This window comes from Neltuma alba, unplaced genomic scaffold (assembly GCF_004799145.2).
Source record: "Neltuma alba isolate B1F8T4 unplaced genomic scaffold, ASM479914v2 tig00012011_pilon, whole genome shotgun sequence".
NCBI lineage: Eukaryota > Viridiplantae > Streptophyta > Magnoliopsida > Fabales > Fabaceae > Neltuma > Neltuma alba.
This window is the reverse complement of record NW_021636582.1, coordinates 94,771-117,920: the sequence shown is the minus strand read 5'-3', so window position 1 is coordinate 117,920 and position 23,150 is coordinate 94,771. Positions and strand designations below refer to the sequence as shown.

Below are 23,150 nucleotides of genomic sequence, written 5' to 3'. Positions count from 1 at the left end.
CTTTGGAGTTTTGTGTGTCTATTTTCTTAGTATTTTGGTTTGGCTCGTTCACAAGCGTGCAGTTGGTTTTGCAATGTTATTTAATCAAACAGCCTTCATTGCAATTTATCAAATTATCACTTGTATGCTTCTAAAGTCTTGCTGTGGTCATTCCTTTATTAGACACTGAGCTGTGATTGTCCTTATAAAGACAAGATCATTATGACGGGAAAGGGAGGCTTGGTGATTTTGATGAAACCCCAAAATCGCTTGTAGAAAATATAGCCTGGTTAACGTTAGATAATTGATCAAATTTCGGCAAGGCCTCAAGTGGCCAGTGCAGGGGACCTATTGCTAAGGCTACTTTCCAGTAAGCTTGTTGTTTTGTTCTTGTATAGTATTTGTATGTACAGAGTAGCACATGACAAAACTAAGCTTGGTGATCAGTTTCTGGTCTTGCGAACCAAAGCTAAAAAAGTCCGACTATGCCAGTACCTGAGGAACCATCGGTAATGATCAACTTAGTGTAAATGCATGAATCAGTTTTGCTTGAAAGGGTCCTACTGTTAACCGTAAGAAAATTGTAATGTTTGTTCTGTTGAAAAGCCCAGACATGGAGGTGGAATCAATTGACGTTGTGTTTGAATATATTATTAGCCGGATTAGCTAGAATGAATCTCGCCTTCACTCTTTGCCATTCTGGTTCAATGTTTTTGTGATGGAATTGACCTGATTATTGGGGAAAAAAATGATTATCCTGAAGTCAAGAGATCTGAAGTTAAGAGAATATATTGATTTTATATGATATTTTATCAACTAGACAACATTTAGCATGCTTGTTTACCGACAGTTGGAACAAGTACACGGTGAGGTCATTGTCCTTTCTTTTACTTGCATTTCAAGTATGAGAAAATGGCACATAGAAGTCATATCATTTTGGCAAAGATTACGATGTGTTGCCAAATGTGAATGGTTCTAATCCTCGCCAGTTTCTACTGATCCGCCCAATCCTTCTTCAGGTGTGTTTGACCCAATCTATTGAGATTTCCTTGCGTTAGTCGCATACTATCTGCGTCAAGGCTGTTCATTGTTTTTAAAATTTTGGAGGAAAAATAAAAAGCCGTTAGGCTTTCTGGTGGAGTTGGAGTAGAACCTCACTCTTGTTTGAATTGATCATCATTTTCAACAGTCAAATGCTAAAAAGGTAGGGAACCTACCCAACCCAAAGCTGAGGTGGTGTTTGGAGGTTGAATGTGTTAATCTTTATCAAGTTGACGAGAAAAATTTTAGCATAAGATAAGAAAATTTATTCTATTTATGACAAAAAGAAAGGTGAATGTATACTTTCATTTCAATTGACCATTTCGTAAAAGCAGCTGACCAATGAATGTGATTAATAGTAATAAAAAGGAAAAATGACATTTTAGAACCTTACAAGAAAAGTGGCAAGGACGTCAGCTTGGAAATAATGAAATGCTAGTGGAAGATTATGGAAGCCCAATTGAAAACGGTCTCCCATACTTTTTATAAGCTATGGTATTTTAAATGAGTTTGGTTATTTTTTATAAGTTTTATTTTGAAAATGTTTAAACATTTAATGTTCTTGTTCGCAAAAAAAACATTTAATTTATTTTTTATTTTTATTCTTAATTATATTTGCATTTTTTATGCGTTCATTTTCATCTTCTTTCTCACTTCTTTTTTCATAAAACTACATTCTTTCACATTTATTGTATTTAATCAACGTTAATTGATTTCTCTATTTACACAATTCAATTCTTTATAACTTATAAAAAAGAATAGGAGGCAATATTATTTCTTATTTTTTTGGTTACGTGTATAGATATTTTCTTATTAGAGACAATCAATCCTATTTGGGAGTCAGACTTCCACAGTTCTACTGGACTCAAGCCTCATTGGTCTTTGTGTTTGTTTTTTTTTCCAAACAAGGAGAAGCAAAGCTTGAGTTACATAAACAAGGACCAAGTCCTAGGTAACGCAAGCACCTAGCGAACCTGTTGTCTTTTAGGAACATTCCGAAGCAGCTATTTGCTACATTACGAGAAGAATTGCAAAAGAATCATTGTATGCTTTCTGTGTCAGCACATTTAATTGTGTATCACTGCACGCATGCTGGCATGGTGAAGCTCCACGGACCAGTCGTCACAGGTAATATTATCTGCCTTACAAGGTTTGAAAGCGTCACTTTTCCCTTAATTAAAAGGGTTAAAAACTGCAATGTGAATGTAACGAGCACGAAGGTCAAATCAAAGGAAGCCCAGCCTGAATGGCAAGGCCTCACTTGATGCTGGGTTGCTTTTATTTCGATGTATTAATGTTCTTTTCTTGTATTTAAAATGAATAGCCACCTTCTTCGAGTGGAAAAATGTAGTCTCTTTCATCAACTTAATGATGAAAGATGGTTCCTGAAACAGCAAAATTACTGTTATAGCGTTGGGTTGGAGGGAATTAGGGAAATGCACAAAACTACTTTACCATGTCCGATTCTGGTTTCTTGCCTTTCCAGTCATTCCAGCAACTTTGGATGGGTGACTCGGCCGATTTCTTCAGGATTCAGGCTTCCATTATAATTCTCTGCCCCCAAAGCTACATCAAATTTTAATCTCCAATTTATCGCATGATAAGTAAGTAACACTCTGCAAAATTAGCCACAACCAAGTTTCCAACATTTCTCATTCTTGACAATGGATTTTGTAACATCGCTAACAGACTAAAACGGCCAAGAAATTAGCCACAAATTCTTATTTTCGCTGTGTCTCCGCAGTAAGAATGCCTTAAAATAAAGTTTAGGATATGCCAATATTGGAAGAATAACTCGTCAAAAGATTTAACGATCGCGTCTACTAGATGACAATGATCTTGAGAAGGACATCCCTTTCATTACCAATCTAGAAGTTATTAACGTAAGACGAACATAGAAGTTTCCTAAACATAACGATTTTACATCATCCATTTCTTTGGTGTAGAAGCTCCAATATGAAATAGTTCCATCGTCTTTTGTATGGCTTCGGTCGTGACCTTATCTTCAAAAAAGTTCAAGAGGCTAAACGCCCAGTAATAAGCCATTCACATACAACAATAATATGAAATAAGTGAATATAACCAAAAATACACTGGTCGTAGGACTTGGAGTGGGAATAGGGTCTTCCTTCCAAAAGGGGTAAGACCAAAACAAGCATTGTTTCCGGGGCTAAAGAATCCTTTCAAGCTGGTATATGACCCTTATCCATTGAACCAAGTGGTGGATGGTCCCCCCCCCCCCCTTCTTTTTTTGACCGAAGAGGCTAACAGAGCTCTCAAATTGCATAGACAATTAGGGAACGGCTATTCCATGTTAATAACTCAAAATAAACTACCAGTATGATTTAGATTGGGAGAAAAGTCTTCTCCCTCCTAAAAGGGAAAGACTAAACAAGTTAACAAAGTCCTTCCTCTCCCGGCTTCCTTTCATTTGCATTGATATCACAAGCGTAATGGGATCAAGCCCACCATGACCCTTTTTTGTGACAAGCTCTGCCACTAAATATTTGTCATTATCGCATTCTGATAATTCAAATTAGAGATCTCTAATTAAACCGGCGCAAGCCTTTGTCAAATAAACCAAGGACTTGGCAGTTCTTGCCTTTTTAAGAAGGTAATAAGAGTTCCCGAACTGCTTAGGCATAGGCAAGTGGGCACAGGCTCCTTCTCGTTAGTTAAAATCATACGGCTGAATCCCCGTGTCGTGTTGAAAACTCTATTCCATTGATGTTGTGTGAAGTATGAATGCTACGTTCAAGTTGCTCTCAACCCCTAACCATGCTGTTACCCTGCAAAGCCACAAACTCTAGGGAAGTTCCCTCACGGGAACTCCATATCTCGACGCTATCTTTTCTCACAAAGCACTGGCTTCCATTTCGCCTGCCGAACCATCACCAAAAGATGCTTCCTTTTTTACTCATTTCTCGTGATCCCTCCTCCTCCACACCTCACTTATGTATAAATACCACACCCAACTTACAGTGACTCTCGCGTAATCTTCAGCTTAAGATTTGTACTTGAGCTTGTTTTGTTAGGTTATCGGCGCAAGAAAATGGACAAGAAACAGACAATTCTGCAGACTCATTTTGTGGATATACATGAAGCTTTACCAGAAGAAGACGAAGAGAGGATAATTAAAATGGAGGATAGCGATAATAACGTGGAAAAGAAAATGAATAGACCCATCAGAGTTAGGGAGGCGAAGAGGCCCCAGAAAAGTTTTGGCAGGCAGCTTTCGCTTGAGACTGGATTCTCTATGCTGAACAAAGAATCAAAGGCTAAGGATGACAGGAAGGCTCTGCCGAGAAGTGGGAGAAGTTTCGGAGGGTTCGATTCGGCCAACAGGATTGGTTTGGAAGGAGGGCGCAAAGGAGACTTCAGTATCTTCAAGACCAAATCCACTCTGAGTAAGCAGAATTCTCTGTTGCCCTCAAAGAAGGAGAAGGAGCTGGAGTCTCACAGAAGTGATGGCTCCAATGGCATTGATGAATCTGTCAACAGAAGCGTTCCCGCTGGTAGATACTTTGCAGCTCTTCGTGGACCTGAGTTAGACGAAGTCAAGGTAATAAATTCACCTCTGTTGCATACGTTGTTTATATAACGTAACCTTCTTTAGGTTTTTTTTGGCAAAAACTACGTAATCTAATTATAAATCATCCCCGAATTGAATCTTGAATTTTAACTGAAAAATGCTTATCTGTTAAAATATAAACCTCATTAGCATGCGGTAAGTCTCATTCTCCGAAACACTTCCTCTGTTCCGCTCGCCTTCACTAATATTCTCAATCTAACAGTAGTTGATCATTCAAGTTGTTGATCGAACAACTTGTAAGAGCAAGACACACACACACACACACACACACAGAGGATTATCAGGATCACTCATAATTATAGAGTATGACTGCTAATGAACGGTTTTAACAGGAATCAGAGGACATTCTTCTGCCCAAAGATGAGAAATGGCCATTTCTTCTGCGGTTTCCAATAGGATGCTTTGGTATCTGTCTTGGCCTAAGTAGCCAAGTGGTTCTGTGGCGGGCCCTTGCAACAAGCCCAGCCACCAAGTTCCTCCATATCACCCCATTCATAAACTTCGGCCTCTGGTTATTGGCCCTAGCAGTTCTAGTCTCTGTCACCATCACCTACATTCTCAAATGCATATTCTACTTCGAAGCGGTCAAAAGAGAATATTTCCATCCAGTTCGAGTCAACTTCTTCTTTGCCCCTTGGGTTGTCTGCATGTTCTTAGCCATCGGTGCACCTCCAAAAATTGCTCCTGGAACACTTCACCCCGCCATTTGGTGTGTTTTCATGGCACCATATTTCCTCCTGGAACTCAAAATCTATGGGCAGTGGCTTTCTGGGGGTAAAAGACGACTCTGTAAGGTGGCAAATCCTTCTTCTCATCTCTCTGTGGTGGGAAATTTTGTTGGGGCAATTTTAGCTTCGAAAGTAGGTTGGAAGGAGCCTGCCAAATTCTTGTGGGCTGTTGGATTCGCACATTATCTGGTGTTGTTTGTGACTTTATATCAGAGATTGCCAACTAGCGAGGCTCTCCCAAAGGAGCTCCACCCTGTGTACTCCATGTTTATTGCAGCTCCCTCCGCTGCCAGTCTTGCTTGGGAAAACATTTACGGTGAATTTGATGGCCTATCCAGAACTTGCTTCTTCATCGCTTTGTTTCTCTATAGTTCACTTGTGGTGCGCATCAATTTCTTCACCGGTTTCAGGTACGATGTTTCTCTAGGTTTCTCACCTGTCCCTTCATCAATTAATTTTTGTCTTGGAGACATTCCTATAAAGGTTGTGATTTGATAACAAATAATCTTGTAATTGACAGATTTTCAGTGGCGTGGTGGTCGTATACGTTTCCCATGACGACAGCGTCAGTGGCGACTATAAAGTATGCAGAGCAGGTGCCGTCGGTAATAAGCAAGGGCCTTGCGCTGGGGCTTTCGTTCATGTCTTCGACGATGGTGTCTGTTTTGTTCGTGTCCACTCTTCTTCATGCCTTCGTCTGGCATACGTTGTTTCCGAACGATCTTGCCATTGCCATAACCAAGAGAAGACAGGGTAGGGAGAAGAAGCCTTTGAAGAAGGCCTATGACATAAAGCGTTGGACCAAGAGAGCTCTCACCAAGAACAACTCTGTGAACAAGGACACTGCCCAAGAATAATTAATAATGAGACTCAATTCCGTGCTTAAGAAAGCCAGACAACCTATTTCGATAATTTCCCAGGATTATAATTCCAACCTTTACGCTCGAGAGACCTGTATTTAAGTGGTAGGCTGTAAAATTGTTTACCTAGGCTCGGTTATTTATATCAGACAATCTTCAGCTATTTAATATAGTCTTCTCCATGATCAGCGTTTCATGCTTTTTCTGGTAAATTAACGGCACTGGCTGGTGTGAGGGAGATGAGGTGGCCTTTTGTTCTCCGTTACATGCGAAATTAAGTATGCGAATACAGAATGAACAAGAAAAATGGTTAACTGCTCTAGAATTTGAGGAAATTAGCATGTTGTACGAGTCGATGCTAAAATGTGAAAGATAATGATAGGCTTAGAGGCTATACAACTCTGGCCTTCTAATGTTTTTATTGATTTAAGATCAAAGGGCAGTCGTTCATGATACAAGTGATGAAGATAATCATGGTGTGTTGATTTCTTCTGAGCTGAAGTATTCTTTTTTGCTTTTTGTACCAATACTTCTATACAGTAGAACTATCTTTCGTCTGAGAAGAATTTTTACGCGATGTTCAGATTCAACTATGTACTCATCGAACTTCCATATCAACAGCAAAAATTCGAATCTGATCCCCATAAGAGAAGCTTGTTTTGCATTGCTTTTGTTTGTTTTCATCGGATGCCCAAGCTCCTGGAACATTACAATTGGAAAGAGCTCGAGATCAACGATTATGAAGACAGAAAAGAAAATTCTTACAGCTGATTCCACATATAATGTTTTCTTATGAATCAAAGCCCCCATGCAATGCACGGAGAGAAATTGAAATGATACAACTGGCATCAATAACGTATACCTCCTGGCACCAAACATTGTACTAGCTTCGCTGCTGCAGTCGTTATTTCCACATTGGTTTTGCCTTCCACCAAATATGGGGTGCTTTTCCTACAAGATTTGTGTCAGCTACAGAAAAAATTGATAATTTTGATGTGAAATAATGAACAGAGATATAGGGTTTAAAATTGAAAGATCGAAATAATTAGACAGATTTAAAAAGCAAATCCAACAAGTCATCTTTAGGCATCTCATTGTTACCTTTCGCACATGATGAACAGAACTTAATATATTTTCTTTTGAATCCTTGCACCAAGAAACAACCAACTCAGTATGATCCTCAGGTATATGATAAATCATCCAAGACCATCGCATTCACTTTAAAATTATAGAAGTTATACCCCTCTGAACATGTTGGAATGCGGAGATAGTTTTGTCTGAGATCTATTATTTGGCTGGAATTCAGATGTCAAGGACAGCTAACAATTCGAAAAAGGAAACCGTATAAAAATAATGGAATACAGATATCTTCATAAAAAACAAACTACTTGAGTATGTGAATTAGAATTCAAAACAAGTTGAATAACTGGCTATTGAGTAAATTTAACAGGGAGGGAGGAAGCAGGGGAAGTAAGGCATAAAACTAAACAAACAACAACATATATTCACCTTGCTGAAGAGATCAATCGGAGGGTTCTGTTGAACTCTCTTCTCCGTATGAAAATTAAAATCCTGTACGAGTTGAAGCAAGATGTCATTGTACTCATCCGGAAAAAATATTATGAAACGAAGGACAGACAGAAACATTTTCCCCTCACCACTGGCACTGTGGTTTCCTGCTTGCTGTTCCAGAAAACACCAATATCTCCTTTACTCGAAAGTATCTGCAGTCAGACATTAATTTTTTTGAAAAAATATAATTTAATTTAATGCTGCTGCAGACTATGGGCCTGCGGCTAGAGGACAATATCTTATCACGATTACCCTCCAAGAGAAAATATAGAGCAATTTCACAGTTCATGTCGTTGCAAGAGCTTTATACGCATCTCCCCAGCTATTATCTCATTACCTTTTTATTAAGAGGCCGAGCTTTAAAAGTATGAGTAAATTCCAGAACATCGTGCTTTAGTGCACTCGTGACTTTTGGCCTGGGCAAAGCAGCAGTTTTACAAAGCTAACATCAATATGTCATGAACTATCAAGTAAAATGGTCATTTATCATGGCATTTCTTACCTTCTAATGTCCTTGATTCTATTTTCGCGAGCAGAAACTGTATTTGGTTTGTCCATACCCTGCAACCAAAGAATTTAGTTTTGAATGCAGGTTAGTCATCAGAAGTACGCATCTTATGCTAATTTACAAATTTTTTTTCATGCACACTTGATGCATGAGAATGCTGAACCACAATACATGAGGGTGAGAAATAACATGAAATGGTTTAACACAAAATCAAATGAACTAAACCTTATCAAAATTATTGCACTGAAGAGAAGCGGATGAACTAGCTGACGTGTGGTGAATGGCCCTCTCTGATGTTTTTAGGTGAAATTCCTGTGAAAAGCAAGAGAGAGGCCCCAGCTTAAAAAATGCATGCAATAGAGGAAACGTGCTTTTTCAGATTTGACTGTCTTTCAATTCAATTCTTTCTTATGACTGTTGCAACTGGTGACGCAATTTGTTGAACTAGAGAGCAAATATCAGAAGCTTACTTGAAATTCAGGCAACCGTGGAGTGCTCCTTTTGGGAAGTGGTAAAGAAGGAGCTTCAAGAATCTAAATTATTAACATAATTAGGAGAGAGATGGAAACTAAGAATAACCAAACAAAACCAACTTTATAGACAGAAAATACAAACTTTTCTGTTTAAAGGGCGTGCTTTGAATCTATGGACAGCCTCTGTCACATGTTCTGTCATTGCAGCGTTTTTAGGCCTGCAAGATAAGTTGATGTTAGGATTTCCACCAAGTCAAGAAAAGAATTGACCTTCGTCATCACGATTTCACTGAGGTTTACTATGTCTGACCTAATCCTTTGCGCTCTTTGTGCCGTTTCAAGCTCAGGTTCTAATGGAATAGTAAGCTTCAGCCTGGCTGGTGCAGCATTCTGTTCAACAGTTACAACCTACAGGAATATACAAATATAGTCTCATCATGTGGACCTCGCTGTGAAGAATTTAATGTGCTCTTGGTGTTCAGATATTCAACAAGGAATTCCCTTCTTTAATATCTGATCAGTAACCCTCTACTCATTGTAAGACATTCAAAAGCAGACATGAGAAACAAACACCACCATGCATAAGAAGAGGGTGTTTTTCAATTTCATCCAATCAATTTTTATTAAGGGAAGATTTAAGCAATTGTTTTTAAAAAAAAAAAAAATCATACCGTCTTAGGTGCCTTGTGGAAAAAATTTGTTTGCTGCTTCACATCAGCAACCTGTCATAAAAAGGTGCAATAAGCAATTTGGATCTCCGCAGTACCATAAGTGGTTGGTCAAAGTTAACTAAGCTTAATGTAAGCTTCCAGTTCATATTTCCAATGCTAACAAGTCAAAGGTCATTATCAAGTTTCCAGAGTTTAGGACAACATTAAAATCTCCCCCCCCCCCCAAAAAAAAAAAAAACACACGTGGTGGTCCAATTTTATTTCAGTCATAACCCTTTTTTCTATTGCACTCTTGCAGAAGCACTATGCATTTCTGACACATAAAAAGATGATAATGACAATCAATTATCGCCATATATATAAGAGGTACATGCAGACAAATTCAGCAGCAGCTTCTTCAAGTATCAGCAAAATCAGAGAAGAAAATAGCAATTTGCGGACCTTGCGTAAGAGCCCACAATCCAATTTCTGCCTCTTGGCAGCTTGACTTTCCACTCCAGAAGCGATAGATACAGTCCTTTCATTGTTAAGTCCTGGTAGCTTGTGATATCTGAGAACAATGGAAGAGTTAACAGGTCGCACAAATAATTCTTTGACAACTCATTCTTCATGCTTAAACATCACCACGAATTAGAGATCTAGATATGTGCATAACAGAAAACACACTTAGGAGCCAATATTAATGCAGCCCTGCTGCCAGCCCAAAAAACTTAGAACTCCACAGAGAACAAAGCACTTACCAAAGTTAGAGAGAATTTAAGGCAACACACCACACCTTAGTGAGGTAACATAAATCTAGTAAATTACATAAACATGATACGTTTCACATGCAAACAACGCATGATAATGTTATTCTGTTCATAGTTCATTAGTCCTCGTTAACTACCAAAAAATTGACAAAGTTTGCTGAAATCCACCTGGAGCCAACAGTTTGGGGAGGTCGATTTTGCTTTGCCAACTGACTGGCAGTAGGTTTCATCAATGTTGATCTCTTTGAGACAGCTGATCTGGCCTTAGAATTCATACTGTCCCAGGTTATCTTACTCTCACCATAAAAGGTAAATCCTAGAAAGAGACATAGACACATGCCAAGCAAAAAAAGGAATTAAAAAAAGTCAGAGTAGAGAGAGAAAACATAGAAGCAGACACGACCATGATATCATTGTTCAATTACAACATAAGTAAGGTGCATATTATCTCATTGATTACCTGTAGTTACTTGTAATGGCTCCTTGGCAACATTTTGTAGAATTCCACTCAATAAGCCAGAAATATTGCCACCTGCTTTCACATCCGCTGAAAATTAAAAACCATCATCAATTCGAAAGTGTTTGATAAAGTTCAGAAGTTTGAACCGCCCATTACAGCTTGAACAGGAAAAAGGTATGAATGTTAAATGAAAGAGGCCATTAAAGTAATCAATGTCCCAGTTTCGCCCTTCATTTTTGTTATGTTGCTGCAAGAAATACTGCCAGCATAGCCTCCAGAGTTTTAGACATTTGAACCAACTACAAAGTACAGATTACTGTTGCAGTTAATTCTGAAGGGCAGGAGTTCAATGTTTGAATGTGAGAACATTAATATGATGCTAACTGCTAAGGCGAGTATAAATGCAAGCCTGGCAAACCAATTAGACATGGACACGTCAAAAACACGTCTAATGCCAACAGATAAACCTCAACTGTCAGTTAAAAATATTGAAGCAGCTTAATGAACTGCCCAAGAGTGAAGTTGAGGCCCAGGAGAATTAGCCGTGAAGAAAGTTACAAGGGACAGACGCACATAGTGTATGACTTGTGAAAAAAATTTGCCATGCTTTTTTTTTTTTTTTAATGTCACTGGCGACCAATTAGCTTCATCATAGAAAAAATTATTAAAGTATTTTATCATATAATTAGTAATTAATGACCAGTCTCTCTACGATCTAGACAGATTTCCGAATTCGATGGAAGGGTCCAGTGATGGAAATTTGCATACGTATAAGTACTATAGCAAACTCCTCATGAGCATAGTGTACTTCACATATAAGAAGACTGAACAAGCATATTATAACAGAATATGAGAAAAGCACATGATAAAACAAAACGCATACCTTTATTGTCAATATCAGTCTCAGAATACTCCATCGCGGACGGAACACTGACCTTGCTATCATCCATCAAACTTGTGTATTCCAGGTGTTTTGATTTCGGAGAGGCAGTCGCACTCTCAATAAGAACGTCCTCTCCCATAACTAGCTTCGCTACAAAAGCTGAAACAGAGGCAAAATATGATTCCTAGGGCTATATGATGTCCGATTTCAGTGGGAACATGCAAACAGTAAAGCAGTTAAAGCCTAGCATCCTATCAGCCATTAAAAGCCAAGCCACTCATTGTCAGAGAAAACGCAGCCAAGTATACCTATCAGAATGAAGAAAATGTGACCAGGTAATAGAAGTAAACACGGCGTAGTCGCCAAGAGTGGAACATTACGCCGCAGTCGCAGGTCATTGTGTACATAATAATTGAAAAGTGAAAAATGAACTGAAAGGACCTCCATCCAAATAAAAAAAGATTCAAGAAAGGAAGAGAAAGGTACGGACGTGAAGGAGGGTAACTTCCAGCAGTTTCGAACCAAATTTCTGCTTGATGAGCTTCGGCAGGAGTCTCCGGTCGAGTGAAATCAAAGAAGCGAGCCGCATCAAACTCATAATCGAGGTCTATTTCATGAGCAACAAAGAAGTGCTCGATTTCCATATCTTCCTCCATTTCTTGCATCTCTTCCCCCCAAGCAACCAGAATGTATCACCAGCAGGGTGAGTCCGCGTCGGTTACGGAGCTCCGAATCAGTCCCGAAGCAATGAGGAGGACGATGCGCGGTCCCAGGCCGGCACTCACACTGTAGGGAAATAGGTTCCAAGGGGGGTTTTAAATGTTTTTATTAAATTTCTGATTCGTATTATATTAAGCACCGCAACAAATACAATTTGAACGAGACAGAGTACAAACAGATAGTTCGAAGCGAGAATGAGCAGCCCTTTTAATTTCCATAGAAGCAATCTGTATTTTAATAATAAATATAATATTTAATATTTATCACCCCGAGAGATGTAACCATCCAAAATTTGAATTTTTATTATGGCGTTTAAAGACATATGACTGATTTACCCCTGGATGATGGCGGAGGACGATTGAAAATTGAATCACGAGTCGTGGATAAGACAGACAATTAGAGCATTGGAGAGAGAGTGTCTGACTGTGTGATCGTGGACTTTGTGCAACGTTTCGGGGGACGAAATCCTGTCCAAGACTGAAATTTCGGCGTCTCGGTAGTTTGCCTCTCGTAATCGAACTAAATTACCGAATTGACACTAACGGTTCTCTCCAGATTCAAAATAGAAGATGGGGACCCAATAGCGGCAGGCCATGCGCCCAACCCAAGGATCCAGGTCCACCCATCAAAAAAACCTGGTTTTGTATTTTTCCGGCCATGCCAAGATTTCGTGCTCTTCGTCAGGAAACACTCAAATACTTCAAAGATGGTGCTCTCTACCGGAAAGTCCGCTCTCGTTCCTTCTTCTCAAGAAGACGATGACCTGCTAGCGCGAAGCTCTAAAAAGATTAAAAATGCAAGGAATGTTGGTGCGATGAATATTCTGGGTGGTCATTGGCCTCAACTTGGTAGTAAAGCTCCTGAGTACTCTGTAGGAGGCCCTTCCTTCGCTGATAAATTGAAAGGTGTCGATAAGCAACGTGAGGAACAAGATGACATTGAGAATGACTCTGATACTGATTCAGAAACACATATGTCCCAGGATTCCAATCATGATAGTGATAAGGAACCTCTGTTCAAAACTATTGAAAACCCCGACAGGAATTTCCCAACGTTCTGTTTCTCAGGGAGGATGAGGAAGAGGCTGTACAAAGCCTGGAAGAAAGCAGTCATCGTGAAGTTGCTGGATAGAAGCATTGGGTATAAAGCATTACTGGCTAGATTACAAGTGCTATGGGCAAAACGAGGAGTCATTAGCCTTATTAACATTGGTCATGGTTTCTTTGTGGTTAAGATGACCAATAAAGAGGATTACTTCAATGCCTTAACAGGTGGTCCTTGGATGATATACGATCATTATCTCACAGTAAGACCTTGGGAGCCTCAATTCAGACCAGCTCGAGCAAATATTGACAAGGTTGCAGTGTGGGTAAGACTACCAAGAGTCTTTTTGGAATACTACGATGAAGAAGCCCTTACCATCATTGGTAATAGAATTGGAGAGACTATACGGATTGATATAAATACTTCATGTCATCTGAGGGGACACTATGCTCGCATTTGTGTTTTAGTTGATCTGGGGAAACAACTCATGTCGGGGTTCCATCTTGATGGTGAGGATTATTATCTTGAATACGAAGGACTTCATATGCTCTGTACAAAGTGTGGATTCTATGGCCACCGAAATGAATCTTGCCCAATCAAAGTGAATTCCACAGAGAAGAATGCTAGCAGTGAGAATAAAGAAGACAATGAGCAATTACAGGGAGAACAATCGCGATCCAATCCAAATGTTGCCCAAGATCTTTGGCGAGTTGTTCAAAAACCTCGCCGGCAACGGAAAAGCAAGGATGCCAAGGTAGAGTCGTCGAAGCCGGAAAACAGGGGATCAAGATTTGGCATTCTAGCTGACGTGGCAGCAGACGAGAAAGATGAGGATTTGCCTATTATTCCGTATCCCGTACATGAGGTGGAGCAGCAACTATCTTCACCCCAACGCACTACCGCCTTGCGTCTCCAGAGAGCAAAATTAGGGAGTGTTCCAAAAAAGCAAAATGGGACCAGTGAAGGTACAATGGTAGTGGTTCCGAGCAAAACGGCAGAGGAGCTGCGGGAGGAAAAACGAGCCAGACGCTTGGAGAAAAGGACAAGAGAAATGATGAGGAATGAAATGCGAAGCGGTGAGATTATGATGTTAACACTAGAGAGTCAAAAGGAGGATAGTCAGCTGGAAGGTGTGAACGGGCAATCTATACGGGCTATAGATGAAGAGCCAGATTCTATTATGGATGACCAGGCCCAATATATTAACCAGCATTATGACCCAGGGCAGACGCAAATGCATGTAGATCCTGGAGATCAGGTTAATGGGCTGCGTGATGAAAGCCCAACGGGGAATGGAGCAGGCGAGAACTTCAGCGGTATAGGAACAATTGTTCCAGAAACCCAGTTTGAGGCCTAATAGGCCGAGATTCCTCCTCTCTCTCCTTTCCAATTTTTTATGGATAGTATCCTATATTGGAATACAAGAGGAGCAGGCGGTAGAGGGCTCCTCCATAATATTAAGCCCATTTGTGATGGGACCAAGCCCATTATTATTTTCTTAGCTGAAACCAGATGCCAAAATGAAGAAAGGTTTCGCTGTCTATCCTCCCTAGGATTTGACAAAGTGCGAGTAATTCCTAGCAATGGCCAATCTGGTGGAATCGTGATGGCGTGGAAGAGTCACTCGATCAGAATCTTAGTCCTCGAGGAAAATCACCAATATTTTCATGTTGACTGTCAGATACCTGGGCGAAATTCCTTTATCTTGACTGCACTTTATGCAAAACCTCATCATGACTATAGACAGCAGCTCTGGCGAAACTTGTTCAATCTTTCACAGTCCATTTCTAATGCTTGGGTTGTATTTGGCGACTTCAATGATATTCTAGCTGCCTCAGACCGCATAGGAGGTGCTCAAATTCCTTATAACCGAATTGATTGGTTCCAAAGCAGAATTAGGGATTGTGGTTTAGTGGATATGGGATTCAAGGGCCCTAAATTCACCTGGAGGGGTCCTCGGCTCAACGGACTCAGACGGCTGTATGAGAGATTGGACCGAGCTTTGTGCAATTCTGAGTTTCTCAGTTCCCTTTCGGACTGCTACTTAAAGGTACTTCCAAGAACTAATTTTTCTGATCATAACCCAATCTGTCTTCAATTTCACTCGTCTCACTCTGGTGATGTTGTAAAGCCGTTTCGCTTTGAAGCTATGTGGCTTGAGCATGATGATTTCAATCGTTTCCTTTCCAGTTAGTGGAATAGTTCGGTCAATTTAAATGCTTCCCTTGAAAAGTTCAAAACCTCTATTGCCAATTGGAACAGAAATGTGTTCGGTATGGTAGAAAAAAAGAAAAGGATTATTTTGTCCAGGCTTAATGGTATTCAAAATTCTCCTGCTTACCCCCATTCTTCCTTTTTAAACAATCTAGAGATGTCGTTGCAAGCTGAATTAGAGGAAATCCTTAAATTAGAAGAGATGAAATGGTTTCAGAAATCTCAATCAGTTTGGATTACTAAGGGGGATAGGAATACCAAGTATTATCATATGAAAACGAACATGAGAAGAAGAAGGAATAGAGTAGTTACTCTAAAGGATGCTGGGGGTAACTGGTTAAATGATGATGAGGATTTGAAGGCTCTAGTTGTGAAATACTTTAAAGATCTCTTTGAAGATGATAATTGCCTGCTTCAAACGGATATGAAATTTCCGCAGCTCAGTGGTACTCAGATTTCACAATTAGGGGCTACCCCTACTGATGAAGAAATAAAAGCAGCTTTATTTGCGATGGGGCCTTATAAAGCTCCTGGAATAGATGGTTTCTCCCCTATTTTTTACCAAGCTAATTGGAATACTGTGGGAAAATCTGTCTGTGATTTTGTAAAATCTGTCTTCCAGCAGAATTGTCCGTTGAATGATGCTAATAGGACCCTAATTTCTTTGATTCCTAAAAGAGATACTCCAGAAATAGTGAGTCACTTTCGTCCCATATCTCTCTGCACTGTTCATTACAAGTGTTTAACCAAAGTGATCACTAATAGACTGAGAGGCATGATGGATGATCTGATTTCCCCCTTTCAATCTGGTTTCATCAAAGGAAGACATATACAAGACAATATAATTGTGGGGCAGGAAATTATTCACGTTATGAAGAAAGCTAAAGGTAGAAAAGGTCTCATGGCTATGAAAATTGACTTAGAGAAGGCATATGACCGTCTAAGATGGGATTTTCTTCAACAAGTCTTAGTGGATTTGGGTCTGGAAGAAAATTTCGTGAGACTAATTATGAATTGTGTTGCATCGGTTTCTTATAACATACTCTGGAATGGGTCGCTTACAGAATTCTTCTTTCCCCAAAGAGGGCTTCGTCAAGGTGATCCAATCTCGCCACTCCTCTTTGTAATCTGTATGGATAGGCTTTCCCATATTATTAATGATGCTGTCAACAGGGGTACTTGGAAGCCTATTAAAATCACTAAGAATGGGCCAGCTATCTCTCATCTCATGTTTGCAGATGATATACTCCTTTTTGGTGAAGCAACTGAAAGACAAGCTGAGTGTATGATGACTTGCCTGGAGTCTTTTTGTGCAGCTTCTGGTGAAAAAATCAGTAAGGATAAGTCTTCAATCTTTTTCTCCCCTGAAGTGCCCACAGACTTAAAGAATACTATCTGTGGTATTACTAGAATGAATACTTCCTGTGGAATAGGGAAGTATCTTGGGTTTCCAATCTCCAGAAGGAGGAGACCCAAAGATACTTATCAGTACATAATTGATTCTGTCAAGGCCAGGTTATCAAATTGGAAAGAGAATTGTTTATCTATGGCGGGAAGAGTTGTGCTGGCCAAATCAATTATTAGTGCCATACCAATTTACCCAATGCAAGTAGCAAAAATTCCTGTTACAGTCTGTCTAGAAATTGAGAAATTACAAAGGAACTTTATTTGGGGAACCTCTAATAGGAATCATGGTTTCCATCCAATAGGATGGGAACAAATTATTCTTCCAAAACTACAAGGAGGACTTGGCTTCAAAAGACTCACTAGCCTTAATCGGGCGCTTGGAGCTAAACTGACGTGGAAACTTATTTCAGGGGAGAAGGGATTATGGATCGACGCTCTGTTCAAAAAATATATGCTTAGAAGTGATTCTAATCTTTTAGAAGCACGAAATGGTGACTCTCCAGCTTGGAAATTCATTGCACAGCAGAAAGATATTGTTGATATGGGCGCTAAATGGACTATTAGGAATGGTCAATCGGTAAGGTTCTTTACTGATCATTGGATTTTTCCAGACAAATCCATCAAGGAACTTTGCCTTAGACAACTCTCAGTGGAGGAAGAAGAGAGTAAAGTGGCAGACTGGGTAAGCTATGGCACGTGGGACTTCTTGAGTTTATCTTCGCTAGTCCCACAGAATGTAGTACATAAACTGATCGCAAGAATACCCCCAATGATAGAAGCTGGTGAGGATTTCTTATCATGGAATGCAACGGTTGATGGCTCCTTCATGGTGAAAAGTGCTTATTACATGCTGGAGCGTTTGATTGACACAACTAATAGCAGTGTTTACAAAGCTATTTGGAAATGGAAAGGCATAGAAAGAATACGTGTGTTTATGTGGCTAGCAGTCCAAAATAGATTACCTACAAATGTGTGGAGGAGTTTCTGGTCATCTAATTCTCCTTTATGCTCCCACTGTAATCTGGTGAGGGAAGATACTATGCACATCTTGCGCGACTGTGAGTACGCTAAATACTTATGGAAGCAGATTTTACATCCAAGGTATCACTCTTCTTTTTTTGCTGCTAACATTAAAGATTGGTTCGCTCTCAATCTGAAAAGAGACTTGGGGGTATTAAATGATGGTAATTGGGAGTTGATTTGGGGAGTATCTATTTGGAAGCTCTGGAAATGGAGGAATGAAGCTACCTTCAATCCAAACTTTGTTAAACCTGGTGAACCAGCCCTTGTTATTCTGAATAGCTGGAAGCACTTTGTTCAGTATGAAGTTGAATCTCACAATGAATACTCTGCTAGTAGCACTGTTTCCCTAGCTTGGCAACCACCCCCTAGAAATTGGATCAAATTGAATGTAGATGGAGCTGTGTCTAACTCGTCTGCTAGAGCAGGATGTGGGGGAGTCATCCGAGATCATAATGGTTTATGGATTGCTGGATTCTCTCATTTTTTGGGGTCTTGTTTGGCGTCAGATGCAGAGCAATGGGCTATTTATAAGGGCCTGCAACTTGCTTGGGATATGGGTTTCAAAAACATCATCCTAGAGTCTGATGCTTTGAATCAGATTAATCTTCTAAAATCTAATGGACCCTCTCATAATAGTGGTCTTTTAGTGTTGCAAATTCAGAAGATGATTAAACTGCCGTGGAAGGTGGAGATTACTTTCATCGGCAGAGAGAAGAATCGGATTGCAGATCAACTTGCGAAAGAAGGACTCTCTACCAGCTCGCTGTTAGACTCTTGTCCGCCTAGGCTTCAAGACTTAGTAGCTTCTGAGTGTATGGGATTCAATCCCCTAGTTGTTTGATTTTTAAGTTTTTGGGCTTTGCCCTCTCTTGTAACCCAAAAAAAAAAAAACACTCAAATACTTCATCTTTTTTAATACAGAGAAAATTAGTTTGGAGGTGCTTACAGTTTTATTCAATTTTGAATCAGGTTTCTAAGTTTTTTTTTTCTTTTTATCAGATCCTTTAATTTTTTATTGCTAGATTACTTAGTCCCTGCCGTTAAATAAGCATTAACAGTGTCAAAAAATTTTGTTAGTTGAAACTATCTTTCCCCCCATCTCCTTCCACCGTAGCCCCACAACAAACTAGTTCTCCTCTCTTCTTTGCTTATTCCCGAAAGTATTCTTTTGCCCCACAATTAAATGGCCCAACTCCCTTCCTAACATATTCCCGAAATGGATCCCTATGTGGAAGACGAAGGGGGCAACAACTCTGATTTACAATGAAAGTATAACCACGGCCGATGCCCGACAATGAAGTGGGCGGTGGTTTGAGGATTTCAGGAGCTTGAGACTAGTGCACCTCCTAATGGCAGTAGCCGACACTCTTAAACAACTCTGCACATTTGGTTCCACACACATTAATTTGTATACACTTCTTCAGCTTTAGTTAATTTCAAACACTCTCCTCAAGTTTACAATATAAGGTCTGAGTAATTGCCTTGTCGTTAAGTTGCAAGATTAATATGACAAGTTAATAGAAAAAACAATTAAAATATGACAGGAGAGCATATAAGGTAGTTGTTGTTTTGTTTGCTTCCATGTGTCATCATGTTGGTTTTGGCAGCGTAACCAAGTCCAAATGCAGAGTAGTGCCTAGAAACTAATCAAGGATCCGCTGACGGAAGCAGGAAAGAAAAGATCAATGAGAGTGGTAAGGATCTCTAAACTAGTTTTCCCTTTAATGTATTACTTTCAATTATTAACACGAGAATTAGTTTAATTTTTAATTCAGTTTATTTCATATTTATTTATTTTTCTTAATATACTCTTTGTAATAGTTGCATATGTTAAATATTTCATCAAATAATACTTTACTAACAATAATATTTTAGGAAATGCAACACTTATTTATTATAAATAAATAACTCAATTAATTTTTTTAGCCTACTCAAATTAGTCAACTAATTTTTATATTAAGGATCAAAGTTAAGAAGAAAAAAAGAGTGGGAAAATGTCTTAGAAGGTGGAACAAAATGAGTATAATATAAATCTTGATAAATTAAATAAAGCAGCAATGAGTAAATTACTCAATGGATGAACAGAATGATTACTGTGAGGCTCAAATTACTGAGCACCACTCATCAGCCGGAAAAAAGGAATAAATAAATAGAACCCAAACTGCACCGTGGGTGCCACGAGGATAATCGATGCCCCTATATTGATATTATGCCTACTATTAACTATTACTAGTATTAAGTTGGATTATAAATTGCTAAACTAGTGTTGGCCGCGTGGGTGACAAAGTTGATGTGTATTAGGTGAGGTTGTCGATCTATGAAACGAAGCGAAATTGGAATTAAAGCTGGCCCCTTTTTTTCCTTAAGAAATTTGAAATCACTGATTCAGCCGTACATGGAACTGAGCATTATTTTTGACTTTTCTATTGCAGTGAAGGTTTTGACAGATCGTTTGGTCCCTCCGGATTTCAGATTCACCCAAATAGCGTTCAGACGTGAGAATAATAGAGCATGCCAGCCCAAGCGAGTGCATTAATGGGACAGCATTGGATTCGAATCCCGAGTTTTAAAACTGAGGCTAGCTAGCTTTTAATTAAATGGGTTACAGGCTCCCAGCTTTCAGCACGGTTGATATTGAATATGGTAGATGAATGGAGATTCCAGAAACATTTGGCGACGGACCATAAATAATTAATGAGAATACAGAGTTTGTGGCAATGCTTGTTCAATGACTTCTCCGTAGGACATTCCCCACCCACTAGTTCAATGCATCGCAATGGATTATAGTACTGTACTCTTTCATTCTTAAATATAAGGATGTATTATTCAATTCTTAGATTTAGGGTCAAACCAGAATCCTTAAAAAGCATTTATGCGTTAGAATTTGATGAAGTATATTTTTTTGTAAGCTATTTTTTTGTTTTCCTAAAGTATAGATATCTTCCTATTAAAAATAATACTATTCGAGACAGAGTCAAGCATTAAACATGGACACCGTTACCAACAGAAATTTGAATTTTAATTCGTTATATTATGAGGAGCTAACCATTTTCACTAGATCCAACTACTGCTAATTTTTGTGTAAGCTGTGTTGGACGATCGGAAGTATTGTATGAAACATTGATTTTGGCCAAAAAAAGACGTAACACAAAGCTAATATGAAGGGGTGAAATAATTAAAAATAAGTTTATCGTTCCTCGCCTCTCTGCGTAGCCAAAAGCCGGAGGCTTAAAAGCCCAAGCCACCTACGGATAATAAATAATAGAAGTAAAAGGGAAAAATGGCCGGAGACCATTAAACTAAACAATTGGCATGAAGATCTGCCTTCACTTGGACACGGGAGGACCAAAACCCTGAACTCAGTCGGGGAAATGATGGCATCCCTTTTATTTTTATAGCTAACTTAATCTGACTAGAGAATTGAGTCCAAAAAAAAAAAATCTGACTAGAGAATGCTAAGACCCCTTATTAGTTAAAGGTGAACAAAATAATCCTTTTGCCAGCTTAAAGATTCAAAATTGCTCCTTCCTCATATCCAGAAGATAACGTCATTCTCTCTGTGTGCGCATTAATTAAATGTACGTAAGAATGTGATGTGCGGGACTCCGGGGGGATGTGGGACAATTTAACCTGGACGACAAAAACAAAGAATAAGCCAAAGGATTTCAATGTGAAATTCTTGGAAGATGGACAGACGTAGCAGTAAATGATTGTAAAAATACTTGTAGCACGCAAAACAACGGATTGCATGAGAAGAACAACTAGACCGGGGGAATGGAACACAAATATTTTGCTGAGAAGAACAATATGACAGCGAGTTTAGTTTTATTTGAAAAGCTACTTTCCAAGTTTTACTTTGAATCAAGGCTTATAACTTCTTTCAAAGTTATAATTTTTTGATAAATTAAATAGAAATCAACATACAATCTTAGTCGAGATATTATTAGGTACTAAATGTAAATACTACCTCCGGTCCTAATTATAAGAGTTAGTTGACTAATTTAAGGAGACTAAAAAAGTAAGTTGAGTTAGTTATTTGTTCTAAATAAGTGTTTTCTTTCCTAAAATATGCTTGCTAATCAAATGTTTTGGTTATAATTACTATTGTTAGAAAGACTACTTTGAAAAAAAATGTATAAATAAAAGAGATAAAATGGATTAAGATCTTATATTTAGAATTAAAATAAAAATAAACAAAATTTTATATTAAAACCAGAGGTAGTACTTTTTTAGAATGGGATTTAAATTTTAATTCTTTATATTGTGAGAAATTGACTTTTTTGACAGTTTTACTGTCCAAAAACAATCCCAAAAACAAGAAGAAAAAAAAAGGCCCTTTATTTGCCTCTCTTTAGTCTTTATGGGATGCTGTTAGGACAACGGAGGACGAGGCCCAATATCTATGCGCTAGCCCAAAAAGTGGTTCGAGGCGATGAAGAGACCGCTGCATGCAACTGTAAAATTAAATCTGATGATTTGGATTTAACAGTTCTTGAATTTAAATACTACTTTTAGGGAGAGGGAAAAAAAACTCAGGTCAAATTACTTATATTTATTATATTAAATTTTCCAATGAAACACAGTCATGCGTCATTTTTTTATTTTATGTGAATTTATAATTAAACATTAATATTTTAAAAATAGGATATATAGTTATTTGTGATTAAAAAACTTAATATAATGTATATAAATAACTTAATATAAGTATTGTCTCTATTTTATATTGTTAAAAATTAATGAACGGTTAATAAAGCAAGCCAAGAGGGGCATGGGGCAACCACATCGTCATGACCTCATCCACTCCTCAGTCCTCAGCCCCAAACGTCCACGTCCATATCCTTTTTTCTCTTAATTATTAGCCCCTGCCCAGTGCCCTCAAATCATGTTCCTCTCTCTTGCTTTATTTGTACCCATTTTTAAATTAACTCTGGATCCATTCCTTCCAGTCCATTTCACTGGGAACCAGGGTCCTCGCTGAACTCATTCTCTGCTTTTCTTTCTGTAGGAAAGAACGACATATCTGCAGCATCACTGTACTTGTGGCATGACATGCCCCACTCAGTGTTTCTATCAGAAAATTCTGTTCGTTCAGCTAGTTTAATAAAGATAATGTCAATTACGCCAAACTTATTAAGCGGCCTAAAGTTTGCCACATAAACTTACCAAGTCATATGGTTAAATGATTATTTTGTATGAATGCTTATTTCACTACAAGTTTAATTTGGA

General features: G+C 38.8%; 3 protein-coding genes across 7 annotated transcripts; 2 read left to right on the top strand and 1 right to left on the bottom strand.

Moving 5' to 3' along the window:
- The first annotated feature begins 3,896 nt into the window (after positions 1-3,896).
- LOC114721119 (guard cell S-type anion channel SLAC1) lies at positions 3,897-6,381 on the top strand. Its single transcript, XM_028906928.1, has 3 exons — positions 3,897-4,582; positions 4,945-5,750; positions 5,861-6,381. The coding sequence occupies exons 1-3, from the start codon at positions 4,073-4,075 to the stop codon at positions 6,195-6,197; spliced, it is 1,653 nt and encodes a 550-aa protein (XP_028762761.1). The 5' UTR covers positions 3,897-4,072; the 3' UTR covers positions 6,198-6,381.
- Positions 6,382-6,454: 73 nt separating this feature from the next.
- On the bottom strand, positions 6,455-12,314 carry LOC114721120 (protein TPX2). Of its 5 annotated transcripts, XM_028906929.1 has the most exons (18): positions 12,007-12,314; positions 11,517-11,675; positions 10,634-10,720; positions 10,342-10,489; positions 9,866-9,974; positions 9,425-9,475; positions 9,064-9,161; positions 8,896-8,971; positions 8,751-8,813; positions 8,506-8,592; positions 8,275-8,333; positions 8,110-8,188; positions 7,859-7,924; positions 7,710-7,772; positions 7,442-7,519; positions 7,302-7,346; positions 7,063-7,151; positions 6,793-6,899 (listed from the first exon to the last, which is right to left on the bottom strand). In XM_028906929.1, the coding sequence occupies exons 1-18, from the start codon at positions 12,179-12,181 to the stop codon at positions 6,881-6,883; spliced, it is 1,551 nt and encodes a 516-aa protein (XP_028762762.1). In that variant the 5' UTR covers positions 12,182-12,314; the 3' UTR covers positions 6,793-6,880. The 5 variants fall into 5 exon arrangements, 4 of the variants coding, with proteins under 4 accessions (XP_028762763.1, XP_028762762.1, XP_028762764.1 ...); XM_028906932.1 differs by lacking the exon at positions 6,793-6,899 and having other exon boundaries at positions 7,065-7,151; positions 7,302-7,336; XM_028906931.1 differs by lacking the exons at positions 7,302-7,346; positions 7,442-7,519.
- A 2,572-nt stretch (positions 12,315-14,886) lies between these two features.
- Positions 14,887-15,474, top strand: LOC114721099 (uncharacterized). The gene has a single exon (XM_028906912.1). It carries the CDS (start codon positions 14,887-14,889, stop codon positions 15,472-15,474), a length of 588 nt encoding a protein of 195 aa, XP_028762745.1.
- The last annotated feature ends 7,676 nt before the right edge of the window (positions 15,475-23,150 follow it).

Bases quoted from the DNA above. Each gene is read 5' to 3' on its own strand.
- LOC114721119 (XM_028906928.1), top strand. From the start codon at position 4,073: ATGGACAAGAAACAGACAATTCTGCAGACTCATTTTGTGGATATACAT. The intron at 4,583-4,944 runs GTAATAAATTCA...CGGTTTTAACAG, and splicing joins CTGAGTTAGACGAAGTCAAG to GAATCAGAGGACATTCTTCT. The intron at 5,751-5,860 runs GTACGATGTTTC...TGTAATTGACAG, and splicing joins AATTTCTTCACCGGTTTCAG to ATTTTCAGTGGCGTGGTGGT.
- LOC114721120 (XM_028906929.1), bottom strand. From the start codon at position 12,181: ATGCAAGAAATGGAGGAAGATATGGAAATCGAGCACTTCTTTGTTGCT. The intron at 7,773-7,858 runs GTGAGGGGAAAA...CAACTCGTACAG, and splicing joins AGGAAACCACAGTGCCAGTG to GATTTTAATTTTCATACGGA. The intron at 7,152-7,301 runs GTAACAATGAGA...CAAATCTTGTAG, and splicing joins CTGTTCATCATGTGCGAAAG to GAAAAGCACCCCATATTTGG.
- LOC114721099 (XM_028906912.1), top strand. From the start codon at position 14,887: ATGGCGTGGAAGAGTCACTCGATCAGAATCTTAGTCCTCGAGGAAAAT.